The sequence below is a fragment of the Caretta caretta genome, chromosome 15 (assembly GCF_965140235.1).
Source record: "Caretta caretta isolate rCarCar2 chromosome 15, rCarCar1.hap1, whole genome shotgun sequence".
NCBI lineage: Eukaryota > Metazoa > Chordata > Testudines > Cheloniidae > Caretta > Caretta caretta.
In genome coordinates, this window is record NC_134220.1 from 26,592,231 (window position 1) to 26,616,215 (window position 23,985).

General features: G+C 40.2%; 1 protein-coding gene across 2 annotated transcripts; it reads right to left on the reverse strand.

Annotated features, from left to right (window-relative positions):
• Positions 1–350: 350 nt before the first annotated feature.
• MORN3 (MORN repeat containing 3) lies at positions 351–23,487 on the reverse strand. 2 transcript variants are annotated; one of them, XM_048821923.2, is made up of 7 exons: positions 23,346–23,487; positions 19,693–19,923; positions 14,882–15,037; positions 11,447–11,604; positions 8,483–8,642; positions 5,310–5,494; positions 351–1,623 (listed from the first exon to the last, which is right to left on the reverse strand). In XM_048821923.2, exons 3-7 carry the CDS (start codon positions 15,024–15,026, stop codon positions 1,555–1,557), a joined length of 717 nt encoding a protein of 238 aa, XP_048677880.1. In that variant the 5' UTR covers positions 15,027–15,037; positions 19,693–19,923; positions 23,346–23,487; the 3' UTR covers positions 351–1,554. The 2 variants fall into 2 exon arrangements, with proteins under 2 accessions (XP_048677880.1, XP_048677881.1); XM_048821924.2 differs by lacking the exon at positions 19,693–19,923 and having other exon boundaries at positions 23,346–23,465.
• Positions 23,488–23,985: the final 498 nt, after the last annotated feature.

The following is a 23,985-nucleotide window of genomic DNA, read 5'->3' on the forward strand; positions in this document are numbered from 1 at the left end:
AAAGTCAAGCAAGCCCATATTAAAAACCCTAACTGCACCCACCAGCAGAATGCACCTCTTTCTGCAATACCAGGCTGACATCTATGCCAGCACGTAGTTTCATTCACCCATCTGTACTAGTCTGTTTTTAATTTAACAGGAGCACTAGTATTACACTGAGTTAGTGCTATGGTCTGAAGAAAATATAAATACAGACCTTCCAGGAGGAGGACTTTCGTTCAGAGTGCCATGACTTTAATTCTTGCAACTGACATGAAAGTATGGATAGTGTTGTTAGAGAGCTTATTCCTTCACTCTCCCACTTCCCTGGTCCTTCTCACATGAACAGAGAGCAATAATACCCAAAGTCCAAAGGTGCAAACAATTCAATGTTTATTGGGGTGAACTTCCAGCAAGCCTAAATCCAAGTTCCTTTTTCCTTATTTTCAAATCCCAATTTACTTCCTGTTTGCCCCTAATTTATATAGTAATATTCTTAGCTATACCTTAACCAATCATTCTACTGAAATTTAACTAACCAATCCTAACATATTGTAACATGATTAGCTAACCAATTATATCCCACCACCTTAATTAGTTTACACCCAGCAAAATTAATTATACAGCAGACAGAAACAATCTCAGAACCAGACAGAGACCATGCCAATAAACAATAGCAAAGTGGGAACTATAATGACAAAACAATACAGAAGTGAGGATTTCACAACTACATCTATAAAGACATAAGAGTTTCCCAGCTGTGTCTATTGATAAGTGAGTTCTTACCAGACAGAAAGCTATCAACCTAAATTTCCTTTTACATCTTCTAGGTACTTCCCTTTCTCTGGAGGTGACAGGCATTATCAGGACAGGAGTGTATTCCTAATAGCCCAATAGCACCTTCTTTCAGTGTGACTAGTTTGGAATGTGAGGATGTGACCGGTCGCTTCTCAGCTTATGGCTGCCTCTGTCGCTTAGCCAAAGGCCTTAGCCTAAGAACAGGGCCTCAGACTGTCACAGTAAGAGAAGGACCTTACACGGGCAGACAGTGATTTTGATTCTTTCTTTTATACCTCTAACTAGCCAAGTGATAAGAATACACCTAAATTCTTAAAGTACAGGCCTTTGCAGATAGGCCTGAATATCTATATCCTAACAAGTGTGTGCTTGGCTTTCAGCCCACTTGACCATGGCCATCTGGTATTAAAACAGCCTGGCAATTGGTTTACGATCAGACATAGGTTTTCTATAATATAGTGTCAAAGGAGGTCAACACCTACTTCTAATTTATTCATGGGCAGAATTATTTCTTCCTATAAGGCCTCTTCAGCGTCCAAACTCCTGAGTAAAATGGATCCTGTCCAAATGGAAATACAGAATGAAGTGTACATTGTGGTAGTTTTGAGGAACTAATTAATTTCTTGAGAACCAAGTAGGTTTTGGTGCTGCTTCTCTGCTTTACAAAACACACCGTCTCATGTACCATAGATCTAGAAAGATGAACCATAGATCTCAAATGAAGAAGTAACAATGAGTCTTTTGTTCTTTTCTCATATCTTTATCATCAGTCTGTTCTCATTCTTGGCTGTCGTCAAGCATTGCCTGGGCCTCTTCTAAAACATCATCTGGATTGGCCAGTTCAATCTAAATTAAGAACACAAATATTTTAAGCAATGTAATTAAAGAAGCTCAGGATTTGTAAACACTGATTATTCAAGAGCTGCTGTAGAATCTCCCTCTTAACTGGACTTAAATTTATCCTGCAGTCACTAATACTTTAAAACACTTTCTATATTTTCCTCATTTTATGATGACAGGAAGTGCCTATCTATTCTTTGAATGATTGCTCATATCAATTCCAATTAGGTATGCAGGTGCTGCGTGCATGGCTATCAGAAAATTTTCCCCTAGCAGTATCCGTCGAGTCGACTGTGGAGCCCCCTGCAGTGGTGCCTCCATGGCGCTCAATATATGACCCTGCCGACCCAGTGCCCCAAATAAACTGTCAGCTGGTTTCCCTTTCTCCACTAGTTTTCTGAATGCTCAAAATATTCTGCTCAATTAAATAGTTGGTTGGCTTCTTGTTTACGTTAATTTAATTCTGGTGAAAAGTACTATAGCTACAGTGGAGGTGGATACTTTCTCTTTGTTATGGAGGATAGGTCCATCAGTGACTGCTAGCCAGGATGGGCAGGGATGGTGTCCCTAGCCTCTGTTTGCCAGAAGCTGGGAATGGGCAACAGGGGATGGGTCACTTGATTATCTCTTCTGCTCATTCCCTCTGAAGCACCTGGCATTGGCCAGTGTTGGAAGACAGAATAGTGGGCTAGATGGACCTTTCTTGTGTTCACAGAGCAGGAACAGAGCCTTGAGTGGATGTGTTATAATTTAATCTGTAGGGAATTTAAACAAATAACTAGAACTGAACATCCTCCTTCAATGGAAAGGCTAATTCATCCAATTACTCTTGGGATGGATCATTGAAGAGGCAGTTCTATTGTATGATCTCTGACAAGCCTTGAAAGATAAATATTTTTAGTTGTGTACATTGCACTCTTTCCGGTCACAACTAAATGTTCCTTTGCAACTAAGATCTAGACTATTTTTCCATAGTGACCATTCAATGTTTATTATTTCTGCAGCACCATGGGTTTGCCTACTACTAACAGGCCTATCAAAAAAGACAAATGCCCCAAAGCTCTTGATATCTAAACTAGACAAAGAAATGAGCAGAGAAAAGATGTAATGTTGGGTTTTGGTGAGGCTTGAGTTGGTCAAGCATTGTTTGTGGTGTCCTCTTTTAACTGTACCAAAGGGAGGAAAGAACATTACTTTATAGTAACTTTGGTTCTTTGGTGTTGCATAGATTGCACTCTTGGTGCACAAGTTCAAGATCCTTTGGCCAACAGAGTCCACTGGGGCTGCGCCTAGATGTTCTTCTACCTGCTTCCCCCACACCCCCAAACTGAGAGCATAAAAGGCGGCAGGCCCAACTGTCCCTCAGTTCCTTTGCCAATACAGAATCCCTGAGGAGTAGGTGTCCATAGTAGTGAGGAAGGAGAGCAGGTTGTGGAATTAATGTGGACAACACCTCTGAAAGAACCATAGTTAGGGTAAAAAGAAAAGGAGTACTTGTGGCACCTTAGAGACTAACCAATTTATTTGAGCATAAGCTTTCGTGAGCTACAGCTCACTTCATCGGATGCATACTGTGGAAAATACAGAAGATGTTTTTATACACACAAACCATGAAAAAATGGGTGTTTACCACTACAAAAGGCTAAGTGCTCTAAATTGGCTAGTTTGTAACATGTTCTTTTTTAGCTGGAATCCCATTTTCATAATCTGTGTGAGGATATGTATTGCCTGACCCTTAACCTTATCTGCAAAGGCCACAAATAGTCTAGGTGTGTTCCTGAATGATTTTGTCCCATTAAAGTAGTATGATAATGCCCTTACTATATCAAGCATACAAAGTTCCCCCACCCCTCCCTGGAGTTGAGTGAGGCTTGGGGAAGAAAATTGGTAAATTAATTAATTTTAGTTCATATGGAGTTCTGAAACAATTTTGGCCAGGAATTGGGGATGAGGCCTGGGAATAATACTGTCCTAATGAAACAATGTATAAAGGTGACCCACCATAAGAGACGAAATCTCCCCTCCCCTTTGAGATGATGCAATACATACTAAAAGGGCAACCTTCATTGATAGGTGGTATAGGATAAAGGGTGCTAAGGGTTCAAAGAAGGGACACAAAAGTCTGTTAATATTATACGGAGGTCCCAAGATGGTGGGAGTTCCTGAAGTGGGGAGAAATGTAAACCTGTTGCAAAAGAAGCAAACATAATTCTGGGATTTATTAGCAGGAGTATTATAAGCAAGACATGAAAAGTAATTCTTCCGCTCTACTCCACACTGATTAGGCATTAAGTATTGTGTCCAGTTCTGGGTGCCACATTTCAGGAAAGATGTGGACAACTTGGAGAAAGTCCAGAGAAGAGCAACAAAAATTATTACAGGTCTAGAAAACATGACCTGTGAGGGAAGATTGAAAAAATTGGGTTTGTTTAGTCTGGAGACGAAAAGAATGAGCAGGGACATAACAGTTTTCAAGTACATAAAAGATTGTTACAAGGAGGAGGAGAGAAAACATTTTCCCCTTAACCTCTGAGGATGCAACACGAAGAAATGGGCTTAAATTGCAGCAAGGGTGGTCTAGGTTGCACATTAGGAAAAAACTTCCTCTCAGGGTGGTTCAGCACTGGAATAAATTGCCCAGGGAGATTGTAGAATCTCCATCATTGGAGCTCTTTAAGAGCAAGTTAGACAAACACCTGTCAGGGATGATCTAGAAATACTTAGTCCTGTCATGAGTTGCAGGGATCTGGACTAGATGACCTCTCGAGGTCCTTTCCAGTCCTATGATTCTGGAAGTCCCTTGAGGCAAAAGGAATATCCCTGAGCATTGCTCCACTTGCTGCTTTTTTCCCTAGCTGACTCAGAAGGCTAGGGATGCCTGACTAATGTTATTTCTTTAGGAGCACTTAATGAAAGTGCTCAGACATGGAGAAGAAGGCTGTAGCTAAGGCTCAGTCCTCCCTCCATACCCCCCCAGTTGAGCCATGATCCACTCTGCGCTTCAGGACTGAGATCGCTAAGAGACCCCAGTTGTCAATTCTGATCCACTTGTCAAATTCTTCAAGAAGGGGTAGGAAGAAGCACTGCTCCAGAGACAAGTTGAGACATGGGCTTCCCTCTCCAGGACCCTCAAAACTGAGATAAGAGTTGACGTGTCTTCAACTCGTCTCAAGCGTAAAGTGTCCACCACTGAGTTGCATAGAAGCATCATAGGAGAGGCTTATCTTAAACCCTGAAGATTTAGCTTTCTTCCATAACAGCTTGAGTTCCAATACCAGGGAGCCTACTAATTACCTATGGAAAAAAAGTAACAAAAATAGTAAAAAAAAAACAACCAAAGTTTTTATTTTTTTAAAGGCAACAGGCAAACTCAAAGTTAAGTAGGGTTTTGTCTCGCTGCCACAGGTGGTAACAATTCATCATTTATACCACTTAATCATTTATACCTTGGGTAGGGGGACACAAGGACATCTAGGGCACAGGTGGGGCCCCAAAAGACATCGCTGGCCAAAGGAATCCAGTCTTACATGCGATGGGGCTCATACACACCAAGAGTGAGGAACCCATGTGGACACAATCACTCGAAGAAGAAAGAAATGCTACTTAGATGTATGGCTTAAAATCTAATGGTGACAGCTGTAACTTGTGCTGACTATGGAAACACCAACCATTAAATTTCCAAGCAGAGTTACCTTGGGTATTGGATACTGTGTAGGAGTAGGAGCTTCTTCTCGTCCAAAGTCAATCATAGTTCCACACTTCGGAAAATCTGCTACCCAGAAACCTTCAAACAACTGGCCTTTATTCAGGTAGAAAAACTTTCCTAGGCCATGTTTCTTTCCATCTTTCCATGTTCCTTCATACCGATTTTCATTTGCTGTAATGAGTCAAATAAAGATGTGGACAGACAATGAAAGGGTGCACATTTTCATTAGGTGACTAGAAATTTAACAAATCAACAAAACACGGATAAGCCAACATATACATAAAACGTTTGCCTGGCTACATCCATAAGGCAAACTCTAATGGAGCAAAAATGTAGACAAATACTTATTTTAAGTGTTGCATTGATTCACTTTACTGTGTTCATATGCATGTTGTATTCACTTTCCACAAATATTCTAAGTAAACACATTTAGTGCTGAGGAATAGCAAATGTTAAACAAATGTTGCAGAAAAATACATCATGCCCAGAAAAATACATTTGTTAGATAAATTACATCTACAAATTATTTGCTCAGCTCTACTATACCTCCTACAATTTTTCTGCATACAGAAGTAAGACTCTTTTTTATACAGAGTTTTATACTCTATATTGTTTAAGACTCAGACCATGATGGACAGGAAAGAGTGCCACCTACACTCAATACAGAGCTGCAAGGAAATGAGAGAGCCTTCACAGTGGTGGCATTAGATCTGTGATTATGACAGTCACCTAGGACTTCAGCTCTGAGGGATGCTGGAATATTACCAGAGTCACCATCATGATCATTTCAAAACAGGCCACTCTGGGGCCTCTCTTTCTGAGCTGCAGTGTTTCTGGCCACAACACTCCCCCCCAAAAAATAGTGTTCATTTCTGTCTACGTTACTTATAACATTGGTTGGTTGCACCCATGGGTCCAGGTGAACTCCAGCATCCTTTGCATTGGTGGTGATGGTGACACTTTTGAGCTCACACTGCAGAGAACATTAGGGTATTTGGGAATTGTCAGCACTTGGTAAAGGCAACAGAATAGAAAGTGGAACGCCCTTTTGAAGGTGGCTATTACACAGATAGGTTAGGTTGGGTTTGTAGAAGGGAGCCAGGGACAATGAGGGTGCCACATTTAATGAAGTTTCATCCAGTATATAGTGGGCCAGAAGGTCACTCACGCGCTGATCCTTTCTGTTCTCTTGTCCCAGCAGCTTGGAGACCCAGCAAGTCATGAGGCTGGCCCTGATAGCCCCATTCTATCAAACACTCAGGACACATTGAAATACTGGAGGTCCGATCTGTACTCTTTCCATGGCAGTTGAAACACTATTGTTCATGGCCTTGGTCTCTGTTGTACATTTGCTATGGTCTGGTTTAAAACCTTCCTATAATTGACTATAACTGAGCCAGTAAATCAATGTGATTCCCTTGTCTAAGATCATCCTCTCCAGGCATTCTGCCAGCATAAGCAATTTAATCTTGGGTTGCAGCTCATCATGACCTCCATTGAAGAACTGCTTTTCTTTCCCCATTGCAAAGCTTTCAGCACATGGGCATGTTTCCAGAGACTGAGCTGAATATATTAAGCTTGTGGGCATCAAATAATTGTGCTGGCTAATTTTAACCAAAAGGAATCCAGCTTATAATCAGTTCCAGGCTGTGACAGAAGTAGCTGGGCTCTGAAACAGAGAGAAGACAGCAGCCAATGGTTCAGCCTTGATAGGCTGGGAGCACGTGTAATTGCGTGGGCAAGTTAATGATACAAGGTAAGGGAGGTGTCATTTGATTCGCAAAAATCTACAAAATCATAATTTCAATGGTGTTACCCTCTGCAGTGTCACAGGGGAACATGCCGCTCCCTGGCTCCCAGCTCCATGTCCTCCAGTTGGTGGAAATTTTGACAATACTGTGTCAGAAATGGGTCAAATTGGGTATAATTCTAAAGCCCTTTCTCCCACAAACGCAAAGATACCAAACATGACAAACTGAGAATAATAATGTAGCTATGAATATTAGAGAAAATGTTTAAAAATCAACTTTTTAAACTATAACATATATAGGCATGTCAAACCTGAAGCCTTCACATAGTTAAAAAATTGTGGCCCTCAACTGACAGTACTGTGTTATCAATTAATGCTCAGAACATGATGCCCGGTTAAATTTTTAATGTTATGGATTAGTATAAGTGGAAGGAGTGCTTCAAGTTGAGTTCCCATCATCAGCAAAAGGGAGTGGGTCAGTGGTGTTGATTATCAGCTTTGTTTATTATGCCAAAAGAGTTGTAATGAGGCATTGTTTAAGATGTCAGCATTCACTTGGGGAAACAATTAGATGAAGACCCACATAACACTGGAGATAATATTTCCTTCTAAAATCTTCCTGAAACACAAAATCTTCTATTTGAGAAAGATTGGGATTCTTATCTTTAGATTACGTTTGATGAAACTCCAACCAAACCAAAAATCCAAAATTCTATTTTTATGATGAGATTCTCCCTGAAATTTCCAAGTCATACGTATTGTGTTCAATGTTATTTCTGGTGCTGAGCCCCAAAGATCCCTTGTGTTTGTTGGGAACTCATCCCAATGAGCACAGGGCTTTGGAGAGGGATAGTGTTTAAAACCATTGATTAACAATCAACAACAAACAAACAAAAAACAAGTTATATCCTTTTAAAGAATAGCAAAATAAACACAAAGTCAGAAAAAATAAATACTGGAGAAACCAAACTTCTTGTCAGATGCACCAGTTAAAAACTGTGTTTGGTAAAAGCATTTGGTTTGATCACAGAGACATTTGTTCTTTACTCATACAAGTAGTACATCCTCTAACCTGCCTCCCTGCCCATCCTGGCAATTTACTACTATAGTAAGCATAAGTTATATCTGTGTTGGCTTGAGACACTCAGAGCTGTATAGGGGTAGCATTAGCTCACCATCTTCACAGAGCAAAGAGATAAAACAATACCATCTAGCAGATGCTCCCTCTCTCTCTGGAATCCAAGACCAAAACTGGGGGCGAGGGGGAAGGTTTGGGGAGGAATCCACACCCTAATAGGTCATATTAGGGATGGTGGAAGTATTACCTAGATATCAAGACAAAATGGGGTGCAGGAGGTCAAGACAAAGTTTCAGAAAATGTCTCAAGTGTAGAAGCTGTTGGAACCTACTTAACCGAAGCATTCCTTGGCCACTGTGTTGGTCTTCCAACCATTGTCCTTCATAGATGGAACCATCCTTGTAGTACATTCTGCCCCAGCCGCTTCTTTTCCCGCCACTCCATTCCCCTTCATAATATTCCATGTCTGAGTAAAACTTAATTCCATAGCCCTAAAATTAAAAGGTTACAGTTCTCATTTTAACATTCTCTGCATTAAAAAACAGTCATATATTTAGTGCTTAGTGTCTGGACTCCTGGTTCTGTTCTCTGATCTGCCACTAACTTGCTCGTTATTATTTGTATACATTACTAATGGCATCCAGACTCAGAAGCTATTCAGAACAGTGTAAATCTGTTATATTTTTATAATAAAAGTGTAAAAGCACCAACCCATATGTGGAAGGAGAGACAGTCTCCAAAACAAATGCAGGTTTGGCCAAGTCTAATGCATTGTAATTTTAGAAATGCAGAAATCAGAGGAGGAAATAACCTAGTTCTGACTGTGAGGGCCTTTGGCCAATGCAGGATCAATCCCTATAACCTATGTTTTAAGGAAATAAAGGACAACTTCTCCAGGACAAAGGATTTTTAAGGGACTCCAGCTGACAATTCCTGCTACAAAATCTTACACAGGACAAAACCATAAATTTATATCATAGTGTATGATCAAATTGGATTTTACTGGCATACAGACTTGGGCACCAAATAAGGGATGTCCTTTAAAATGGGGATTCTATGATCCCTCAAGACACAGTACCTTTCCTAGTCCCAAGCAATGGACCACTGACTCTTGGGAGACTAAGAATCTCTACTAGATACTCAAGATCCTTGGGAAAAGTAAGCTGCCACATCAGAAAACACCTACAGTAACTACTGCACAGCACTTTGAGGAGAAAACACACCCAACAAAGACTGCAGCACAGAAACAGAAAACTCAGTTCCACTTTAGCTCAGAGAAGAGAATCTGCACTGTTCCCTGATTCTTCCCCCCCCCCCCAAAATCATAAACACATGAAATTCCCCTCAAAAGCTTTTGTGCTTCCTTCCTTTCTTTTTTAAGGATTTAATAATGAATTTAGCACTGTCAAAAGTTGTTGGATTGACAGCCATGGAGAGGGAAGTATTCTGTTTATCCATACAACAGGTACATCAGTCCAAGCTTCATCCATGCTGCCCCCTGCCATCTGTTTCAATTTTGTCATGAAGGGTCTACTTTTTGTGGTGATGCAGTCTCCATAACCTATTCAGTCCTTAGTGTTGCTTCTGCAATTGACAATCAATTGGTGCTAGTGGTGGGTTTTGGTTAATGGACTCCTTGATTAAGGTCACATATTTTATTTTACGCAGGAAACACAATGTATTCACCTGTTATGAAGAGCCAAAAAGCAACCTCAAAAGGCATGCCCTACTCTGGGGATTCCTATCAGTCAGAAATGTTTACATGATATTGATGAGTTTTCCCAGAGGAATAAAGTATCTTATCACAGTAGAAAAATAAAATCAGTTCTGGAAAGAACTGATTTTTCTGAATATTAATTTTATTGAGCTTCAAGAATGCAAATCATAGAATCATAGAATATCAGGGTTAGAAGGGACCTCAGGACATCATCTAGTCCAACCCCCTGCTCAAAGCAGGACCAATCCCCAATTTTTGCCCCAGATCCCTAAATGGCCCCCTCAAGGATGGGAAGCTTTTATATAAGTAAAGGAATAGCAGCATCAGGATGTCATTACACATCACTCACTGAAGGTCAACCACTCAAATATATTTTCAAAGAATGAGAAATGAGGACTCCCTCAAGAGTCTAGAGCCATGGAAGTGCCTGCCATTTAGGTATATAAGACAGTTAATTTATTTTAAGATCAGATACAAAGAATAACAGTAGGTTTTCACTAGCAGACCAGGAAATATTTCTCAAAAAGATTCTGCATGTAAGAAGGCTGCAATCATTATTACAAAGGTGGTTTTCCTGTTACGAAGAGTGACCTGCTTTGAAACGCTAACCTTTTTGAGTAGTCTCTTGGTTTAAGCTTCTTGCAACACTTTCAATACATACTTTTTTAACAAGTTTCCTCTGCCGAATTCAAATATAGCAGAAACTAGATGGATGTGTTGAGGGATACAGACCTTTTTGTCTCTCTGCTTCTAGTTTTGAATGTGACCCAGGTTTGTAGTCATGATATGACAGCTATTTGGTTATATATGATTTCACTCCAGCTGTCAATGGACAGGTGCCCACATTTAAAAGACTCAACACTACAACTACTCCTCTTTGCTGGCAATTTTAATAGAGACCAAGGATTCAATGACCTTGAAAACCGACTTGTCTATAGGGCAGAGACATATTGAAAGGCCACTGTAGGCAAGGGGGTAACAGCTATTGCCCATGGTGAGCCTTTTCTATGGATAAAGGATTTTAGTCTCCAGGGCTGTCAATTTTTCAACAGCACAAAATTAAATTTAAAATGTAAACAAAATTCAAACCCAGAGGAGAGCTTAATCTCATTCCTTCTCCCAACAATCACAGAATATTATATGTCCACACTAGCTTTGAGACTAAATCTTCTATGGTATCGAATATAAAAAATAAATAAAGCACTGAAGCATTTTGTTTTGGAAACCAAAAGCATACACAGAATTACAAGAACATTGAGAGCTAAGGGAAGAGGGAGGTCATACTTTCAGCCATCCACCTTGGCAGGCCAAGAAAGCCCTAAATAATAACAGCCTCACTATGCTTTCATAAGTCTCACATGCATTCCTTTCCTGAAAGTCTCTTCATACCTTCAGTTTAGCCTCAGATTACAGATGTAATTTTAAAATCAACAGTTTAAGCTTTGTTGTTTGTTTTATTTTGTTTCCAAATCTATCCATGATTTTGTACTAATTTCAAAACATGAGATTGTCTCTTGCCACTTGCTAAAATCTTGAGAGGTAATTTCAAGTAACAGACTTGAAACAAAGATTGCTTACACATTTTTTGTCATTTTTCCACCAGCCTGAATACACTTTCTTGTATTCTTTAGTTACAGGGTCAGGAATGCTGTATGTTCCATATCCATCCCGTTTTCCAAACTTCCAGTCACCATTATATATTGCACCTGTACTTTTCCAGGTCTGTGTACCTTTACCTGTTGTAACAAAGTACAGGAGCTACAGTAAGACATAAACTACTATATGGTCGTCATTATAAGCATTTATAAAGTATGTGGGCATCTTTACAAGGCTTAATAGGAGTCATTAACTATATAAACAGGAGAGACAGAACACCATGTTTCTCTCTACGCACAGCTTTTAATTTAAGTGGTCAATTAGGAACACAAGCTTTTATAGTTTCATCAATCTAGAATATGAGAAGGCACAGGTAAATATGTGTGCTTGCAGCTTTTTCTAAAGGAGGCTAGATTCATGCTGGTGATTCAGATAGTCAGATGCACTATTGATCTCTATCAGAAACTTCCTGTGTGACTTTGGGTGAGTCACTTAATCTCCCTGGGTCTCAGTTTACCATCTGTAAGCTGGGAATAATACTACTTCTTTGCACCGATCCTTTGTATGTCATTAACATCTACATTTTCATACTTGTCAACAGTCCTGTTTTGGGTCGATACTCCCAGATTTTGCTCCATCTGTCCCCAGACTGAACAATAATTTTTAATTTTCCTGTAGTTCTTACCTCTGACCATTACAGTGAGGCTGGGAGGCCAGGGTCTGCCCTTCTCTTCTTCTTGTTTTATTCTTCACTGCTCTCCCTGCTGGAATTAATAAACCAGGAAGCAGCTAGCAGCATGGGAGAGCGTAGGTGATGGGGAACCATGGAGGAAACCAAAGATTGGTCAATGAAGAGTGTGGGGATGCCACACTGGGAGAGAAGAGACAGGGAGTGCCTGGAAAAGGGGGGCTCAGAAAGGGGGCATCCCCCATAGAGTCCAAATGTCAATAACACCAGAGAGGATTTGCAGCACTCTAGGCTTGCCCAAGTAGATGGTGAGAGGTAAAGGCCTGCTCAGGGCAGGGGAGTGGGAGGATTGTGGGGCCTGGTGGGAGTCTCCATAGGTTTGGATAAGTGCCATTTTTGGATGCTTCTCTATGCTCTGAAACTTTGGGGTTCTTCCCACCCTTGGGTTTATCTTGTATATTCATATTGACTTGGTTTGCTGTGATGTACAAGCAACATCAGTAAACATTAAAAACTTTCCTTGTCCCATGACTGCAAAATGTAGAACCTGCCCCATGAAGGGGATGCCTCCATAAGAAGCATGGGAGAACAGGAGAGCTGGGTGAATATAAATTATAGGATGCATTTAACCATTGTTTTCTATTTGCAAACTGTTCACAAACTAATCCTCATTTCTGCAACTCTACCCTTAACCAGTCACCCAATAGTTTGGATACACACTTTTCAATCCATCTTTTCTTCCCAAAGATTTGCTTTGAGTGTGATTGTTTCTCTAAATTACATGTTGTTGTTTCTGCATGACTGAGACATTTTAAATAGGTGAATAACAATCAAAGCACCTGCCATGGAGAGGAGAACACGGGACCCCCTCAAAGGAGGAAATAATTGGGGGCACACAGAGCCATGGAGGACATAAGGGGAAGCAGGAATGGGAATGCACACAGAATTGCTGGTATGGGGGTGGAGAATGGGAGACTTAGGCATGAGATGAATGGTGGATGAGGCACACAGAACTCCTGGCAGGAGGGAGCTGAAGGGAGTTGCAGGGAGTCCCTTGACAACGAGGGGAATGGGAAGGTGGCACACAGGGAGCTTGTAGAGGGAATGGAGAAATGCAAAGAGCCTCTTGCATGTGCAATGGGCTTGCCATACACAAGCTATGAAGCGTGCGACCCACTACTAATACACATTTATAATTTATTCCTCCATCTGCATAAGCCTCAAACCCCAGCCCTGGCCAGTGCAGCGGTATGGAAGTATCACATGCCTTAAGGGATACAAGTTCAGGTCCTGAGCACCGCAGTCTGGAAGGGGTGAGAATGCTGAGGATGAGCTTGTGACTCGTGAACAATTCTCCCTCACCTGGGGGAACCACTGGAGGTCAGGTTGACAGCCTGCGTTTTTTAACTGCCCGTGGATCTTTCCTGATCTCCCTGCCAGCATGGGTCCAACAAAGACAAAGGAGTTTGCTCTGTCCCTTCTCAGGGGCATGAGCTTGAGCTGGTATTAAATCAATTAATTAGGTTGTTAGGACCTCATTTATTCCTATGTCCAAATCTCTGGATTTTTTTGTATTTTTTGAGCAAAGGGTCACTGTAAATTTAAGACTGCACGTGACCTTTCATTATAAACTCTATTTTGTCACTGCACCACCAAAATCACCAAACAAAGTAGCATTGGCCTCAAAATCCATTGGTAAGTTAGGGCACCTTACCAGTGAAATCAAATACTTTTAATGCTTGGGTTTCCTGTAAATTTAATCTTAACTTTGAATGTTTGGGGTTTTTAATCTATTTTTTGCGAGCTGTATTCGTTTTATAAAAATTTCTATTCTTAAATTAGTGATTTATCCTTTTGATCTTAACTTCACCTTAAACTAATGACTACTCCCCAACCATTCACCACACCTAAAAGGCATCTAAGAAAACTAGATCATCCACATTAGAGATGATTTTGAATATTTTTTTCTCAACAGCAGCTTCTAGCTACATATACACACTTTTTAAAATAATATCAATAAAAATTCCATAGTTTCTAGTGGATATTTTCACTTTGTTTTCTGCAATAAACAGGGAAAGAGAACATGAAGTAGTGGACGCACACACACACACACACACACACACACACACACACAGAGGGTGGAAATTTCAGAAGCACCTAAATGACTTGGATGCACCTAATTGACTGTGAATGGGCCTCTGGTTCCTAAGTGACTTAGGGACTTTTTAAAAATTACACCCAATATCAATAACGTCTCTGAAAATGTTCTCAGATATTTTTAACGACTTCCTCTGTGATCTAGGTGGCATATACAGAATACACAATGTACTGAAATTTATGCCAATAAAAACATTATCCCACACCTCATCATGTACCCTTATTATACAGACAAGGTAGTTTCAGGTGCATATAACTGACTAAAGCAATAGTCTGTATTTTCACAGTAATGTTTTGCTATGAATGTGCACAGCATCATTTATCTGACTTGCAGTTATTAAAACCCGAACGTTAGTATTTTTATTTAACAAATGAAAATGTGCTTGAGCAACATTTTAGAACTCTGCATTAAGTTTATTATATAGATAATAATAGATAGATAAATATGTAGCACCGTATATACGGAGATTGTGCTCTAGAAACAGAGAAAACTAATCACAGATCTCTGCCCCTTAGAACTTATAAAGAACATATAAATGCATAATGCACTTTCTAGTAAGCAATATTCTTACCGTGCTTCAAATTGTCCAACCATTCCCCAGTATAGTGATCCCTATTGACAGCATAAATCGTATGTCTTAATCCACATTTCTGTGCCTTCCTGTCCCATTCAATCCAGAGAGGTTCTACAGTCCTAGGATATTTTACAATAGGCATATTGTTCTTAGCTGGAAATGAAAACACAAAGGTGTCAGAAATGCAACTAGAGAGACGTTACCAAGGTGGGTACAGGAAGAACATTCCATCTATAAGCTGCATTTTATGATGCAAATATTTCAGTAGCAAGACTCTAACATCTGGCTTTTAAAAAGGTAAACTAAACTAAAGGCAAAACAAACAGAAATAAGAAACTTAAAAAACATCTTAGCATAAAATAGTTGCAACTGAAAATAAAGGATTATAGTGTAAAGTACTAGGGACCATTAATAATATAGGTTGAAATGGGACACATTTTTGGTGTGCAATATTCTCTTTCTGCATGCAGGAAGTCTTTGGCACGTATTGCAAATGTCAATCTCATTCAGCACACTTAATCCAAACAAGGGCTTCTTCTACATGACAAAAAACCTGAAGAAATGAGGTAGAAATCCTATCAACCAAATTTTCTAAGGAACCACTGCAATCATTGCTTTATGCGGGGGGAGGGGGGGGAAGAGGGAGGAAGCAATTCTTTAAATACAGCATGTAAAATATTAAAATATATCTGAATACACAATGAGCTAGATCCTCAAATTGTGTAAATCATCACAGCTCAGTTGAAGTCAATGGAGCTGTGACATTTTACTCTACTTGAGGATCTGATACAATTAGTTTACTGTGTCTGTGCTGTTAAAAATAAATACAATGGCATAGGAACACTACTTGTTGAAAGTGGTACAAACTCAAGTAAAATTTTTGCTAGAAGTTTTTGGACAAGGTCATGGCTCCCATTCCAGTCACTTTAAGATGCTCTAATACCATGCAGGGGACATAAATGAGCTACAGAAGCCTTGGTGAGAGTTCTTTTGGCAGGAGCAACCTGTGTCCCTGCACAGCTCTCTCGTGCAGCTCACAGTGTAGGGATGGGCGGGGGAATGATGCAACACTTAGCACTATGAAAGCAGGGTTGACATAAGTTAGAGCAACCCCTACGACTGCTCCTACTTACACAAGGGCCATACTGTCCATTGATCCTAGCAACCCAGAATTGGGGTAAGAGGACACAAAGGAGGTCTCCTTCTGTGATGTGCCTCTTGTGCAGGACACAGAAATCTGTGATTATTAAATTGACGTGTTTGAATCGGCCCCATCACTTCTGGGAGGAAGAAAGGATACTCCCTCCCTCCTTGCCTCCATCTCCTCCCCTGCAGCCCCAGCAAAAGTTCTAATGAGGTGTGGACTACTTTGAGCAGCTGTCATCAGTCCAGAAAGGGATTTGCAGGCGGTTTCCAATCCCTTTGCCTGAGCTGAGTAGGGTATCGATTGTGGTCCCTTGACTTTTTAAAAAATTGTTTGTTTGTGCTTCATGCTAAAAAGGGTGGACGGCACTGAGATAGATACTTATAAATCAAAATATGTAATAAGTCAATAGTTGGTGTAATTATTTTTTATGTATAAATACAGAAGATATAGAAAACGTCCTATTTTGGGACATAGAAAACAAGTCAATAATTTTCAATAATCTAAAAGACAAAAATAAGTGAGAAGACATTTGTTATAGGAATCAAAGGCAGTTTTGCCAGCTGTCATGAGTATATCATGAGCTTCTCAATATTTTTTTTTCAAGCCACATCTGCTGGAGTCACATGACTTTGTGAGACTCTCAGCTTGTATTAAGAGAAAGTTAAGGAGAATTTACCCAAAAGTGAAAGTGCACACAAGTTTATGTGGAAAACAATAACTCTGATGATCTATAAACAGTTCTGTTTGATGATCAGGAAAGCTGGACAGAAACTGTTTGTTTAGAGGATTCTTAGAATTAAAGAATCAGATTGGAAAAGGGATACTGCATTGTTTCATAGACAGTCGGTTCACAAATTGTCAGTATGGAATGATGGACAGGTCAACCAGTCAGTCGGTTTGAGCCCCAGCTCAGCCGACTGCTATCCTGCCCCACTGTTCATTGTTTAATACAGTCCTGCTTATTCAAAACCAGAAATGCTGAGCAATACCTAAAGGTGATCAAATAAAAGTATATAACATGAGAGGCTGCAAAACTAAGACAATCCTGCTTTGGATGAAATGTTCACGGTTTTTGCACCCTGAGTTCCCTCTTCTGCTCCAATCAGCTTGGATTAAATAATTTGTGTGCGGTTTTTTTTTAAATTCTTCCCTCTGACAATTTCCAATCACTGCTCTCAGTAAAGCAGGAGGTCTGGCCATCTGTCCCTGCAGGCATCTATAAGCCATGAGGCAACAGGTGAAGGGAGAGATGTGGGATTGACAGTGGAAGATACCAAAGATCAAGGCTGCTGGAACTATTTTTATAGTGGGGGTGCTGATATTGGAAACCATGTATTTGGTGTTTGTTACTACTACTTGAAGACAGGGGATGTAGCAGTATCCTTAGTTCCATCACCACTGCCAAAGATAGCCAATTAAGAGTAAAAGTGAGGATCCCATGGTGGAAGGAAAGAGATAGGGGTTTAGGTTATTTCTGAGTGAAGAGGGGAAAGCCAGAAGTTATACCTTTTAAAAATTAAAGTTGAGTTAGCTGTTTATATTTCTCTTTCACTAAACAGTGGACTTGTCTGATTCAAAAGCCATTTTTTGGGATTTAATTTTTAAAAGCATCTTTGTGTTTGATGTCGATTGTTCCTCACAAAAAGACAGCAGACTTTGCTATTTGTGGTGATGTATTTAATTATTTTTCCTTGCCTTTGGAGGTCTCTGCACAGTTGGATTTATTTTAAGGTAAAACAAATGCTTCTGTTGCCAGTGTTGTAATAATTGGAGTCTAGGACAAGCCTACGCTGATTGTGAGCTCAATTGCTGGAAAGTAGGTGAAAGTTCATAAAATGTTACGATAACCAGTAACAATGAATGTTGTTAGAAAGTCTATGAAAAGGAGACAGAGATGCTGGATTGGACTAAACACAAAAAGATTATAAAAAACACTTTGGAGCAAGGAAATAGAAGGATAAAAGCAGATTTTCTACATTGCATAATCAAATCTATTATCTACACACTGCATAATGTAAGTCCCCCCACTACACCTCATCAAGCAAAATCTTCTTGTCTTAACTGCCAAAACTCTTCACAAAACTCTTCTCCTTCATGATCCATCATATTATCCTAACATGACATTGACCCCACCTTTGCTCCAACAATGTCAGTCTCAAATGTCCATTTGTTCACTTCACAAACAAGTATCTATGTATTTCCTCCCATGCCGCCCCTTACATATGAGAAAATCTCCTTATTAAAATGTTCAGTTATTACATTATCATCCTTCAAATCCCTACTTAAAACCACCACTTCTGTGAAGCCTGCACAAAACCTGATATTTGACAGTGACTAAGCAAGTGGGAAAATTGTGATTATTGTGATTGATGCTGCTAATTGGCTTAATACCTCTGTGAACTGTACACCCAAGTCTATACTCATACATGGTATTATTGTTACCTTGCCTTCTCCACCCTTCTTGCTTGTCCCACCCACCTGTTAACAGCTTGTTTTCAAACTGTAGGCTCTTTGGGACAGTAACTATAATTTACTATACATTTGTACAGTGCCTAGCACAATGGAGCCCCAACCTGGTCAAGGCCTGTAGGTGCTACCATAATACAAATAAATAATAATATCAAATCATCCCTACCTCAGCCCTTCTATTCTGTCAGTGTGAATAGGCAGAGTAGTGAAATATACAAAGATATCGCTCTCTTAGACACTTTAGAGAGCAGGATTCCTGTATATTTCAGTACCCAGTCCACAATCAGCCTTAACAGTGTCTCTTTAACCACACTTACTACACAGGTAACTATGAGCTATGTTGTTATGCATAGACATAATTGGGTTCTGATGACATCATGGTAACCATGTAAAAGAAGCTATATTGGGTTGTGATTTCATCAAAACCCTGAGATGTGTGTTTATAGCCTTACTCAGTTTTTCTTTACTGTACTGTGAATATTTAAAGTTATCACAAGATGAATCTAGCCCAGAACATTCCCCTGTTTCTGCATGGAATATAGGAGCTAAAAGGAATCATAGCAAAGGCATCATCACAGTAACGTGTGGAAGCCAGTGTAACAGTGCTGTGCTGCAGCAGACTCTACGTGTGTGAGGCATGCAAAGGAGCCTTTGCCTGTGAGCTGTGCTGAGGTTTAGTGCAGGGGAGAAGAAGGTGAGGTAATGGTTGACCGAAGGTCTGTTGATTTATATGCCAAAACATATGGAGAAAAAGGGGGGAAAGTGTCTAAGGTAGCACCCCTGCAGCGCTTCAGTGTAGACGCTCCCTACGCCAACGGGAGGGGTACTACCATCAGTGTAGGTAATCCACCTTCCCAAGAGGCAGTAGCTAGGTCAATGGAAGAATTCTTCCGGACCTAGTCTTGTCTACGCTGGGGGTTAGGTCAACTTAACTATGTTGCTCAGGGATGTTAGCGGATTCCACCCGTGAGCAATGTAGCTGGGTCGATCTAACTTTTTAATGTAGACCAGCCCTAACACTGACTCCTTCTGTATTACCTGTGTCTGGGCTCACTTCACTGAAAGAACAGTACAGCAGGTTAAATTACAGCTGTCTATTTGACTGCTCACTGTAATACCTAAGCACCTCACAAACACCAAAGAATTTATCCCCACAATGCCACTGTGAGATAAGAAGTATTATTGTCCCTACTTTGCAAATGGGGAACCAAGGCACAGAGAGATTAACCAAGTGCATATTACTGTTCCTTCAGGCACAGCTAGATTAGACTCTTAACTGGAGTTGATCATTGTTTGTGATTGCAGGTTCTTCCTCATGTTTCCTTCCTCTGTCCCAAATGGGAGGAGAGAACCTCCAGAACTGTAGTCTCTCTGTACTCTTGTGCACTGAGATGTCACTTTCAACTGTACTGATATTAAAGGTCTGTTAAAGAGAGAGAGAGAGAGAAAAAAAAGAACTGCTAAACACATCCACAGTGCTCTGTGAGGCAAAACATTTCCACTCATTGGAGAGAAGGAAAATCATGCACACACGGGAAACACGGTAAGAATCTCTCCCTCACTAAACTCCAAGAATACCAAACTCTAGGATTTCAGCTATTATTTTCCTTTTCCTCAAAACAAACAGCACAAGTATATTAAATACAACTGTTTATTTTTATACAATTCTGAGGTTACAATTTTAAATAAAACCCAGAAATGTTAAAGCTAAGATTCTCATGTGAACTTGAATTCACCGACAATTTACATATTACTAATTAGTCTGTTAAATGCACCTCTTAAAATACAGCATGTGCAATGCAGGTGACCTAACAGCTGTACATGAGAAAATTATCTTTTGCATTTCCTGTTTTTAACTCCAAATTTGCCATCTAAATGTTGCATTTCCATAGGCTTTTGTGTTATAAAAATGCAGTGTTTAGGATGCAAGTTTAAATAAAAAAGTTAGGAAATATAAAACTAATAGCCATAACATACATCGGTTTCATCCTCTCACAAATATCTGGAACTGAACAAAAATGTTGTTTTGCTGCAGTTCTCACCTGTGACAATTAGACGCTGCTGCTCCCACTAAAATTATTTGCTTTATGGGTTTGTTATCAGAATGAATGTCTTACACAGGTTTGCAAAAAGCTTATGCTCAAATAAATTGGTTAGTCTCTCAGGTGCCACAAGTACTCCTTTTCTTTTTGCGAATACAGACTACCACGGCTGCTCCTCTGAAACCTTACACAGGTTTGTATACTCACTCCAGATGTTACCTTATGTTCTTATATCACGTTTTTTCGAGTCTCTAATGACATGCTATTTAATTCATATGGCTCCATACGGGTCCTAGATTTTCTTTGAACCTGCTTTCAAAGGTTTAAATCAGGAGGAGGACTTGAGCTACTTAATTGTAAACAACTTTTGTAGCCTGACAACTAAGCATTCTAGAGAACAGTTTGGAAACTATGCCAGACTATATAAGGGGTATCAATTAAAGTGCACTGTACTTGACATCTTTGTTTAGCTACCCTTTAACACAGAGATAAGGTATATCTTTCTGTTCACTGTCATGTGCAAAATAGAATGCAGATAAGAATAAATTTTATTGGTGGATGTGGTTAACTCTGTGAACTACTTTCAAGTCTGAGAAGACCCTTCAACAAAATTTGTGTTGAGATTTAAATGTAAAGATAGCATACCATATCTTAAAGATTTATTTTAATTGAGTTTTAATTAAGACGACTCAAGGTAGGTCTAATGTTCAGAAATACCTGGTTTCTCTGTGTTTCTCATCTGTTATTTAAAATGAAGTTTTAATTAATGAAGTTTTATTGTTAGTCAGGATAGTTAAGTTACAATGCTTATTGTTTGGATGCAGTGTATGATGCCTGGGATAACTTTGGATTTCCTACTTGCTTAGTACTTGGGGTGATAGTTGTTGTACTTGACTAACTTGAACTGTTACACAATGTAGTGTTTTTTGTGTTGGAATGACAACTTGTTTTCTGTTTACAGTATACTCAGATTTATTTATTCATTCAATGAGGAGCCCTTTAAAAATATCTCCCATTGGGAGTCATATTTTTCAGGACTAAGAAGTAAGGTCTCTTGTGTTGTCTCAAAGTTTTGAATTTTCTCATTGCATTTCTGAATCTATCGTGTCTGATCACTGATTATGTTATCATCATTAAAGCATGTCTGTCCTGATCTCTCATAGTAGAGTTTATGCAGAGTGTCAGAGGGTGAAATGCTGGTCATGATTTGCTCTCCAGGATTAAATGTTATCTTCTGAAAGTGATTTCTTCTTTAAATAAGTCTTCCAATGTGAGAGGCGTTCACGTTTTTGTCAAATTTATTTTGTTTTATGGTTATTTTACAAATTTGAACACAAGTACATTTAATTTAAAAGCCTTTTTTACCGAAGAATTCACCCAGCTCCAACCATTTGTCTGCCAGATGCCATCTCCTCACCCCCTAAAACTGCCAGTGTGACCTGCAGAGCTGCAGAAGCTGACTGGAGCCAGAATGTCTGGGATGCTAAGAGCAAGCCAGCTCTTTCTTGAACACTCCAGCTTTGTCCCAAAAATCAACCTGCTGTACTCCCCTCAGAGTGAGCCAACTCATAACCATAGAGAGAGTGATAGCTATCTGCTGTCTGTGATGAAAAGTTGTCCAACTGCTCTACCCCCTTTTCCCCAGCAAGCTGTAACCCTTTCAGCAATTTGAAGACTGAAGAAAATGAACGATAGAGCTTATTTTATTGTTGATGCAAGAGGGTGCTTCAAGCACATGCTGTAGTCTCTGTGAACACCCTCAATTGGAGCATCATTCCTTGCCAGGAGCCATTTAAAAATAATACATATTTATTATGCCAGTTTTGAGTTAATTTCAATATTTCATTTATTTAAAATCAAGTGTAAAGGTATTGTATATTTATTGCACTCAAGAAATCACAGAATGTACATAAATGACAGTGGTTTAACTCAACAATTTCATGTACTCTAGCAAAAAACACTGTTATGAATTTTGTCTCTTTGTTACACGCTTTGGAGGTCTCCACCATCCTCTTGGGACCCAGTCTTACTTTCTTTTGCAGCCTGAAATCTCCATCTGAAGACAGTGGACGTTTAGGATATGCAAGGAGGTGATATTTTAGGGCCAGATTTTCAAAGCTGGGCACCCAGCATGTCCCCCACGTGCTGAACTCTTCTGAAAATCTGGCCACTTATTTAGATGCCTTAATGGGTGCTAAGTTCTTCTGAGAATTCTGGCCTTAGTGTTTAGGAGGCTGAGAGATAACAGCTGTGCCTTCCTTCTGATCCCTGCAGCTCTGCTGTAATGAGCAGTGGTTCTGGGCTGCCAGCTAGTAATTAATAGAAGGCAGCACTCAGAGGTGCCCTGCCGCTCAGCTGGGAGAAATCCTGCTGCTTTTTGCGCTGACTTCTCCCTGGCGGCCAATGATCTCTCTACAGCTCAGCTCAGTTTGTATTCAGCTGCTGTAGCAGAGATGTCTGGAGTGGGTCCTGGGCTAGCACGAGCAGCTTTCCACAGGGGGTAGGTGGAATCAGCCATTCCCCAACCGGATGCCAAAAGATTCCTTAACCTTTCTCCTGGCAAGTTCTGCTGCCTGTTGTCCAGTTCTAGTTCTGAGAGCAGCAAAGCAGGAGGAGGATGAGCACAGAAGGACATGGGAAAGCCCCCATGCTAATTACTAGAAACCTTTTTATTGTTAACCCTTTCTTTTCCTGCAGTGCTAGAGTAATTAGAGGAGAATAGCCGGTACCAACGAATCTCTGTTCCTAACATAAAATCATTTCTATCTCCCCTCTTTTAACAGCAAATAAGGGGTAGACTAACCTCTTTGTTTTTGCTGCAGAGGCAATCTGGGGAGCTCTGGTCAAATGTAGAGCTAGCAGCATGAGCTGTGTACAGCCTGTGCACACAACATTTCCCACCCCTGCTAGGGTAGCCATAGCAACTCTGGCAGACTCTTCACAACAGACAAACCCATATTCCAGGTTTAAAGAGTACCTAGGATGCAGTTCACGGCGGGTTGGGAGTCAAATGCATCTGATTACAGCCATTATTGTAACTGTCTAAGTAAAAACTTAGCATACAACCTGTGTTGGGGTATCTGTATATTTCCATTTTTACTTGATCCCTGTACTGTATAAATCAGAAATGTTACCAGTGAAGACAACACTATATATTTTCCTTGACCTTAGGAATAAAGGAAAAGAAGTGGCTTGAGTGGGTAGACGCTATCAGACTATTTCACACTCATAATGTCTTTCATTCCAAAGGGTCCCCAAACCAAAGCCTTTCACAACCCCCAGAGAGTGCCTTCCCCCTGGCTGCTCTACACTACTTTCCCTGGCGAGTTCAAAGGCAGGCAGGCAGGCAGTCCCACAGCATAAGCTCCCTCAGGAGGAGTTCCCAGATGGGAGGACAGCAGAGACCCTGCAGATTGGGAACGGGAAAGGTGCCCAGTGCTTGG

Coding starts and splice junctions, on each gene's coding strand:
- MORN3 (XM_048821923.2), bottom strand. CDS start 15,026: ATGCCTATTGTAAAATATCCTAGGACTGTAGAACCTCTCTGGATTGAA. Junction 11,605..14,881: donor GTTGGACAATTTGAAGCACG/GTAAGAATATTG, acceptor TTGTTACAACAG/GTAAAGGTACACAGACCTGG. Junction 5,495..8,482: donor CCAAGGAATGCTTCGGTTAA/GTAGGTTCCAAC, acceptor GACTCATTACAG/CAAATGAAAATCGGTATGAA.